The 10,000-nt window shown below is 35.0% G+C and overlaps 1 protein-coding gene across 2 annotated transcripts in view; it reads left to right on the top strand.

The window, feature by feature from the left end:
• The window catches only part of LOC144959081 (sucrase-isomaltase, intestinal-like), a 65,305-nt gene that overhangs the window by 44,079 nt on the left and 11,226 nt on the right, over positions 1–10,000 (top strand). For both annotated transcript variants that reach the window (XM_078891468.1, XM_078891460.1), the window contains exons 17-22: positions 1,401–1,549; positions 3,416–3,500; positions 5,066–5,122; positions 5,473–5,603; positions 6,070–6,158; positions 6,962–7,020. In XM_078891468.1, the coding sequence (XP_078747594.1) occupies positions 1,401–1,549; positions 3,416–3,500; positions 5,066–5,122; positions 5,473–5,603; positions 6,070–6,158; positions 6,962–7,020 (570 nt within the window). The remainder of the gene's footprint in view (positions 1–1,400; positions 1,550–3,415; positions 3,501–5,065; positions 5,123–5,472; positions 5,604–6,069; positions 6,159–6,961; positions 7,021–10,000) is intronic.

Below are 10,000 nucleotides of genomic sequence, written 5' to 3' on the forward strand. Positions count from 1 at the left end.
AAGGCTCTAAAGGATTTAATTTGTCTTACAATGAGCCCAAGTGGCTTTTAGACACGTTACTGCTGTGTCACAAAGTGTGACACTTCTTAAATTATATTTATAAACATACGTTTTTAAATTGCCGAAAATGTTCCTTGCTATGCCTTCTGTACGTGGTTTCATCACATAGAATTATTTTTTGAATTGTTCTTGCTTTTTTATATTCAGAATTGAAATAAATAGATAAATAAATTATAACTGTGAAATTGAATGTAAGCTTCTGTTTAATATACGGAAACAGATAAAATGGACGTTTCGGGTTTCCCCTTCATCGACAACACACGATGAATGACAAACTGCAGACGAATGAGATAATGTGGTAGTGGAGTTGTTAAGATGCATAAACAAAAACATTGATGGGCAGGAAATTGGATGTCACTTTGTGAGGAAGCGCGAATTAAAACAGAGCAATAGAAATTTATAAAAGGTGTCTAATTAATTAAGTCAAAAGAGGGGAGGCGGGAAGGAACTGTGTAATGCAGTATAGAAAGTGAACTAAAATAAAGTGTGGACTATTGTTGGAAAATAAATACAATGGAATTGGAAATAAATACAAAATATAAGGGATGTAGGTATTAATATATTAGTGGCATTAGCAGCAGCAGAAGCAACAGTAGAAATAGTAGTAGTAGTAGTAGTAGTAGTAGTCGTAGTAGTAGTAGTGGTAGTAGTAGTAGTAGTAGTAGTAGTAGTAGTAGTAGTAGTAGTAGTAGTAGTAGTAGTAGTAGTAGTAGTAGGGTTGCAGAAAATAAAAACAGGCATTTCAATTTTGACACGGCGCCGCCAAGTCTGGGACTTTTTTGTCCTAGTGCGGAAGGCTGCTATATTTTTCTACTATCACAAACGATATGAACACGGGACTGGTACAGTCCTGTCCCGTTGATTTTGTAGCATTTCACAACGGCTTGGGACACAACGGGACTGTTTTCCCAATAGGTGCGGTAGGTTTCTCTAAATTCTATATGTTACAGATTTGGGACAGGACTGTCCCAGGACAGTCCTGTCCTAGTGCGGTACCCCTTTTACAGTGTCCTTTAAAAGATTGATTTAAACGTTTAAACGCAAATTTTACCCTAAAATCTTATGAAAGTATGCAGAAACGTACAGGGTTTCATATTATTGGGAAATTATAGGTTTTATCGGAAAGTCCCCAAAAAACGTTTATTAGCCATATCTCAAAAATACTTCAAACAACTGTGGCCTATTACCCAACGGGTATTATTTATTTAACATAAGTGTTAGTCCTTATCTAGACTATGCCATTGACCTCATTGACATTGCAAAACCAAACCTCTAATAATAAACAAAGTCATAACAACAACAACCCTAATCATTTTCAACAAAACTACCAATGTTAACAGAATCAGGGACCGGGTCAGTTGGGTGAGCAAGTTGGAAATGCCACAGCCGAGATTCTCAAAATCCGCTATCGCCTCCTTCCCTACCTCTACATGTTGTTTCATAAGGCACATTCTACAGGATCTACTGTAATCAGGCCCCTGCATCATGAGTAAGTACAATTTGTCACTGATAGTAGAAGTAGTAGTAGTAGTAGTAGTAGTAGTAGTAGTAGTAGTAGGAGTAGTAGTAGTAGTAGGAGTAGTAGTAGTAGTAGTGGGATGAGGAGGATGAGGAGGAGGAGGAGGAGGAGGAGATGTAGTAGTAGTAGTAGTAGTAGTAGTAGTAGTAGTAGTAGTAGTAGTTGTAGTAGTAGTAGTAGTAGTAGTAGTAGTAGTAGTAGTTACTGTTATTATTGTTGTTATTGTTGTATCGTATGTCAAAACCAATACTTAAAACAGCTCAATCCTGATGGAGTTGAATGCTGCAGTTGAAAGTTTCAAAGCCTCCACCAAGTTTAGTCACAAGACAACTACATTCATTCTCTGCTACGTAACGATTATGGGCATGTCTCCTAACCCCTTCCGTGATTTTGTTATGTTGCATAGTTGTCGTCCAAGGATGACATCAAAAAGTTTTGAGATGGTGGGTGTTTGGGGGGTTTTCAACGTTCACATTTATTGTTTTTGTTGCTTTATTATTGTAGAGATGGCCTATAATGAATTGGGTTATCAGAACTGCAAACATGTGCATGTCGGTCAGTACCTAATTGACTGTTTAGCTGAGTGTGTGGAGGGATGTCCTAGCATGTCCCTGATGTAGACATTAGACACCCTAGTTGCAAATTAGGAAACCCGCTTTTTTAGTTACTTGTGATAATTTTGCAAAAAGAATTATATGTTACTGTTTTGTTCAAGTCATGATCATTGTATTGTTACAAAGTATTATTAATTTCGCTGATGTGAGCATTAGGAAAACAGTATTATACTGCTAATAAGTCGATTAGAATTGCTCTTGTTTTCAGTTAAATTTCAAACCCAGCCTTATTTTTAATGCAAGTGCTAGGACTTATTATTATTATGTGATTCTTCTTTCTTGTCGCAAACCTGCTTGTTTAGGTTGTAAGATTAGGTCGATAGAACTATTCTTGTTTGCTTATAGAGGTAGCAAAACAGAGAGTCTTTTGCTTGGGGGTTCGATGAGATACCTAACTGATTTTAAGATGACCACAACTTAAATATTTGAAATATACTGTGAAAACTGGTTAAACTGAATATGACAAAACCAAAAGGATTAACAAACCGAAAGCAATTTGCAATGAGGAGTTTCCCTTTTTTTATTATAGACAGACTGCGCTCTGAACTCCACACTATTGCCAAAAAAAAAACCCGAAATGAAATGCTTCCAATTTACGTTTTATTTGATCCAAAATGGAAAATTAAAAAGTGATACGTATGTTCTTTACGTAATGGACAGACTTTTTGCATTGCCCAGTGTTCAGTTTCATCAAAAAACTTTACAGTAAGATAGATGAGGGTTATCATTCACTGTGTCCATTTGCTTTACTGCATAGTGAACAGTCTTACTTGCGATTAGTAATGATATCGATCCCAATTTTTTTATTTTTCTTGGTGTCACTATTATTAAAGTATTTCATCAGACGCAGATTAATTTGGATTTCGTAAATTTACAGGTATTTCGAGACTTGAACATGATTGTGTGGTCATATTCTATGTTGAAAAGTATTTTCAATTCTTACTATAATAATTTGACCACTTGTTACTATATTAACCAATAGATTCCCTGGCAACTGGACCATTCTCGCCGATTTTCATATTCTAGATATTACAACAATTTTTCCTGTTCTTACAATATACAATATTCCATTTGCTGTTATTACGAGGTGTCAATGAATCATTATTTGATTCGTAGTCCAAAAAATTAATTTACTGTTATAATTTATGGTCATATTTCTAAATAACATGTGTACTTTGCCTCGATGTAATTCATTGCTAACCCTGATATGGTCATTCTCCAGATACCCAACCGACCACGTTGCTCTCTCCATCGATAAGCAATTTTTGTGGGGATCGTGTTTTCTCATTTCTCCCATATTGGAAGAGGTAATGTTCTAGTATATACAACAGCGGTGCTGCATCGCGGCTTAAGCTTAAGTAAGTTCGGTCTCTTCTTAAAGATTGCGCTAACGACACATTACAACTATTAAGTCATATAGACAATTGTTTAGAAATTCTACATTATGAAAGAGCAGCTAGATATTCCACATGAATATGATTGAAAATGAAATGTTGGCGATTCATTTTATGAGAATTTAAAATGACACAAATTTTAACTTTTTGCGGTCAGTTTATCAATTAGGATAGATTAGTCTATCTCACCAAGCTAAACTTAAATTATTCTTTTCATTATTTGTATACCCAATGACGAGCTCTGATCTGATAGCATGAATTTTATTATTATTTAAAATGGATTGTCAAATTATATGTTCAATATTTCCCTCAAAACTATAGATGTAATATAGCTCTCTCATAGTAGCTTACGAATATTCCCAGTGCTTGATTTTTTAAACAATTACTGTTGTTGTTCATAATAGGACGATTGTCTCTATTTTACAATACTTTGATATATATTAAATATGACAGATTCATTTTCAGAGATCTATTGCAATATCATGTCTTTTATCTGGCACTTTTTTTTCTTTGGCAAGATTATTAATCCCTATTTTACTCACTTTGGACAATATGTGTGATTCCTAGTGACATCGGACACCTTGTTTGGTGGATTATCAATGGTCCTTCGTGGAAAGCCTTGACGGTGGTATTTAATGTTGTTTGAATTTATATATATATATATATATATATATATATATATATATATATATATATATATATATATATATATATATTATCCTCACCTCATTTGGTTATTTCCTCCTACAACGTTGTTTCCTCCATCCGTTTGATGGATTCTTCAGGGAGGTAATGATGTTTGGGAGGAATGCTGTTGTGTTCAGTTGGCGCTAATATTGTTTCCGGATGTAGGTTTGTTGCGCATGTAGGTAGTGTGCGTATGTGTGCGCGCGCATGAGTCAATGTGTGTGTGTGTGTGGGTGTGTGTGTGTGTGTGTGTGTGTGGTGTTGGGGTTGAGGGGGGGGGAGGGGGCATCTGAGGTTATATATGTTTCATTGGGTTGTGTAATGTGTTGTGGATAGTAAGAATTTTCTTCTATGTAAGCATGTATTGAAAAGTTCCCTCTTTCTGTTTAGTGTGGCGTGTTGATTTGTTTATTACACAACAATAATTTACAACATAAACCATTAAACAATATTAACGACAACTGAGCACAACAGCATTCTCCCGGACACTACTATAGAGCACACCTCCCTGAAGAATCCATCAAAATACCAACGGGTGGAGGAAACAACGTTGAATGAGGAAAAAAATAAATGAGGTGAGGAAAATAAATATCCCAAGTATGGTTTTACACCCCTACTCCAATGATAAGATAGATTGTGAGTTACTCTATTCCTATCTAATGGAGTGATTTTACACCCCACATCAATAATCATTTAAATCGATCGATATTTGAAGGACGAGTTTATTGGCCAAATTTTGTAAATTAAAGTATTAGTATTAAAGTATTTAAAATATTTTCTTTATGTTCCAGAACCAATCAGTTCTCAATTATTACCTACCGAGAGGAAGATGGTACAATTACCTAACTGTAAGTCATCCTATACAATTTGGTATACATAATATAATACTTGTTCAAATTTATGAACTAAAAACTCTGTTTTTACATAATATGGAGACAAAAAGCATGATTGCACAATTAACGTCCAAAAACAAACTAAACTCTACAACTGAGTGATTACATGGTCTAGAAAATCTGAAATGTAATAGTGCTCCTTTCTCTAAGCTAAGAATCGGGCGAGATAGTACTAGTAATTTCAAAATGCTCTTGATAATACTTAAGTTATCAGTATTGAGTAAATACCATGAATTGCCGTAATGCTCTTCACAAAAATACGTGAACTTATTTTTTTAAAATCACCTCTCTTATTATGACTTCAGCAAGAGAAGAAAGAGAGTTCCTATGGTCAGTGGCATTCAGTGGATGTTGACCTCAATTCCAAACCAGAGTTGTTTGTAAGAGGTGGATGCGTCCTGGTGGAGCAGGAACCTGCTAATAATACACATTACAGGTTAGGGTAATGTTTTGTTTGAGTATCTATAAACGGGGACGTGAGTTAGTCATGAGGTAGATAGACAATAGAAAAATGAATTGGTCAGTTGTTTCTGTTTTGTTATTTGTTTTGTTTATTTGTTGGTTTGTTTTTTGTTTTTGTTTTGTTTTTTTTTGCTTTGTTTCTTTAATGTATTATCACTAGAGTATGTGTATTTATTCTATAAATGTTTCAATATGTTGTGTTTTGGAGAAATCATTTGATTATGTGTCACACTTCATAACCTACATTTACGTTGCTCTTCACGCAATCTAGTATATAACTACAGCATTTGAAACAAGCCTGATAACCTGATAATTTATTCTCGACGTCTGACATCGTCATTATTGAACTAGTTAAAACAATTATTAATAAAATATTCATGCACATGTTAGTTAGTCTTATTGGTGTTTTTGCTTAAAACGTTATTAAATTACAATTACAGCCGACAAAATCCTCTGGATATATTGGTGGCCTTGGATACGCAGGGTTTGGCACATGGACTTTTCTTCTGGGATGATGGTGAATCAATCGGTGAGTTACCTTACAATTTAAGCAAGCTACATTTTAATTTTTGAAATGAAAATGATACATAACATATTTTAATTGATTCTGTTAATGAAATAAATACTTAACCACGAAAAGCTCTTGATATTTCAACAATTCTTAGAGTGTATGTTGATCTAGCTGTTAATCATTAGGGGCAATAATACATGAGAGACACGATGCGCCGTTTTGCTTACTACTTACTATGCCTAATCTAATAGCTTGGTATCATGTCAAAAATTAAAACAAATATCCCGTTAGGTTAGGTGCACGTATTCTCTTTGTGAAGAATATGATATTTGTGTCCTGTTATAACCCATGGCGAGTTAAAAACTTGTTTTATCATTTTTTATGAGATGCTTAATCTTGCTTGTGATAAACGGCTGGCAGTGTGTTCCATTGACTTTTATTCTTAAAATTGTTCAATTATAATTATATTAATGTGTAATATGTATATATTTATATTTATAATGCGTTTGATACTACACTTATCCTGAATGAGTTCCATTCTCTTGGTGCTTTACAATGAGCAGCCTTTAGGGCGTAGTACAATGTTTTATGATACACCAACAAAAATCGGAGGGGGAAGAAATACATGAATGGAACATGTCATTTCTCATAGCCAGTCTTTGCTGTTCTGAACGGGATTTGAACTCGAAGATAACATATTAAGTTCAAACCGAGCCGTATGAATAACTTATTACAAACCAGACACTACATTATATGCAAGTTTTCTTCAACATTTATGATCTGCCCCCTCCCCCTCCCACCCTCTCAACTTTATTTAACAGATACATATGAAAGAGGCAACTATTTTACAGCTAATATTGACTTTCAAGACATTAGTCAGGTAAATTAAAGGATTTGGTGCATTTATTAAGTAACTAAGAAGTATTGATTTCACGAAAAAGTATTATGAATGAATAAAATGCAATGTGTCAATTTTTATTACTATATCTATTATCTATCTATAATATTAATTATATATAATCATATCTTACCCACAGCCTCAGAACGGCATGTTGTCAGAGTCAACCTGAAAATTAGGGTCCCTAACCAACAGCTACACTTCGCATCTAAAACGAGACATAAAATATCAAAAAAATATGAAAACTAAAAGTGCTTTTCTCCGATTTCACCACGCTAATGCGCTTCACAATGTTTTATTCATTTCCCTAACAGGCCGTATGGAATCCGTAATTCCATTTTATATAGTGGCACTCGCCTGTTAGGCTTTCATTTCTACTAACACTCTTACAATATCTGTCATTGCCTATAGCAACGTGCTCATTCACACCTGAGTAGATTGAAGCCTGCAAGGCAAGAGAACATTTTATTTTTTCGACAGAGACAAATTGCTAACAGCCAAGTTCTCATTTTATACTAAAGAATTTGAGTAAAGAACATTTTTCAATCACTCAACTTTGCAACCCTCTGAGTGGGGCTTGAACCATGGCCTCTGTAAACTCATGGCCTGACACTGACCAGCAAATGACAAAAGACAAGTCTTTGGCCGCAGAAGAAAACAAATCGTGAGTTGTATTCAACAGTTCAACGATCTATAGATAGAACGAAATTGACGTCATTCAGCTCTTTGTTATTGTTATTGGGGGGGGGGGGGGGGACAACCATTTTAATGATTAGTTCTCACAAATTCTATCAATCTGACTTTAAACGTTTAAGGATAAACATAGATTTGGTGTCAGTACGTGATATCCGGCTGGCGGATGTTATAAGTATATTAGGAGTCGAATATAACGTGTATGGTTCCGTGCTTTGTGAGAGGATCTATGCTTAGGTTTGAAGAAGATCATTGTGATATATATATATATATATATATATATATATATATATATATATATATATATATATATATATTATATCAAGAGATACGTGTAATAGGATTCAATAGTCGTACTGTCACTTCCTTCCTAATGACGTATGGTAACTTAGTAACACTGGCTCTAAACTATCGGAACAATGGCTGACGCCGTATGAAATATTTCCCCGGCGAGCTTAAACGCGTATCCAGAGGTAAAAAACCCCATCAATTTGATCATGTATTGACTTTTACACATTCTGATCACAAGGCATATGAAAAGGGAATAAACTGTTCTAGCCAGCATGAAGAATAAAAAGTAATGATTTTCTTTGTTTAGAACCAAGATGGCCGCCGTTGCCGGGCGCGTGACATCAGACTATTGAATCCAATTGGATTCAATAGTCTGATTTCACGTCGCCCTGCAACGGCGGCCATCTTGGTTCTAAACAAAGAAAATTTGTACTTTTTATTCTTCATGGTGGCTAGTTTTCATATGTCTCGTGATCAGAATTTGTAAAAGTCAAAACATGATCAGATTTATAATGCGTTTTTTTTTCCATCTGGATACGCTTTTATGCTCGTCGGAGAAATATTTCATAAGGGCGTCCGCCATTGTTCCAATAGTTTAGAGGCAGTTACTAAGTTACTATGCGTCATTACGAGGGAAGTGACGTCATGAATGTTGAAGCGTATTTGTCCACTTTACGACACATGCTTAAATTTCTCTTGATTGTCTACATTTCTCATTCGTTTACCTGTTTAGTCTGAAAGTTCCATGAAAATTACGTAACATTACAAGGTGACATCACCAAAAGAAAGTGAAAGGCGAGTTTGCGTGAGTAGTGTTCAAAGAAACAAATGATCGCAAGGGTTGAAAACTAATGAATACAACTCACTTTCACTTAATTTTTTTATTTTTTTTGTAGTTACGCTCTTTTCCACTCCAAATCAGGTCAACTTTCAATGAGCTGATTTTATGCATTTACAATGGCAGCCACACTACTCACCAAGACTAAGCCGATAAAAAAAACTATACCTAATAATTTACACAGAGAAATCGTGATAAAATATAAGGCTGAGTAAATAATTAGATACTTTGTTTTCTTCTTTCATAAACAACATAGTGTACCCCAAATCATTGTATTATATCTAAGTTAATGACGTATAATTATGTATCTGTCCTCGTGCTGGTCAGTGACAATAGATATAAATTAGTTGCTTAAATCTATTTCAGTGACTCATAAATGCGGTTGTTTTTAAGTGAATGACACACACGAGTGTTCGTTAGTTAAAACACTGTGCCACATACATGGGATATGCCTTTCACACAATGATATCGGTTCTTCTTTATCCATGTTACGGGACAGGTAACGAATATTATTATGAGTTGATATTTTCAACGCCATGTGTAACAAGGTTGATTTTGGTCTCTTCAAACATGGAGGTAGACGGGAGGAAGTGTGAGAAAAGAAATCCTTCAAAACCATAAAGCCTATTTTTCTTTTTTGTAACGTTAAATAGGCAGTAGTAATTGCCTGGTACTTTGATTGGAAGCTAGTCTATCGCGAAATACTTTCCCCAAATATATTAGACCCAGCTACTCACTACTGTAGACAGGGAACGCAAAATACCTCCTACGCACTTCTAGATCAATGGGTCATTTGTGAAACAGTGCTCCAACAATTGAGCTTTCGGAACCTATTTGATTGCAGAGAAGCTCTCCAAAGTTGTACATAACATTCAATCATTTGTTTTAAATCTAAATTTGGCACACATACACACACACACACACACACACACACACACACACACACATGCACAACTGAACCTACACTGGATACCAGCCCCTAATGTGACTTTGAAAAGAATGATTACCGATTTGCAAGGAGTGAGTTATGATTGCTGTCTATTTATGAATGAATGGTGCAGGGTACTGGCATTGTTTTGAGAAAATAGAGCAATTGAGCCAAACTGGCAAATAAATGGGTTTTTTTTATTGCACTCAATT

This window comes from Berghia stephanieae, chromosome 1 (assembly GCF_034508935.2).
Source record: "Berghia stephanieae isolate SIO BIC M18660-M18661 chromosome 1, UCSD_Bste_1.3, whole genome shotgun sequence".
Lineage (NCBI taxonomy): Eukaryota > Metazoa > Mollusca > Gastropoda > Nudibranchia > Aeolidiidae > Berghia > Berghia stephanieae.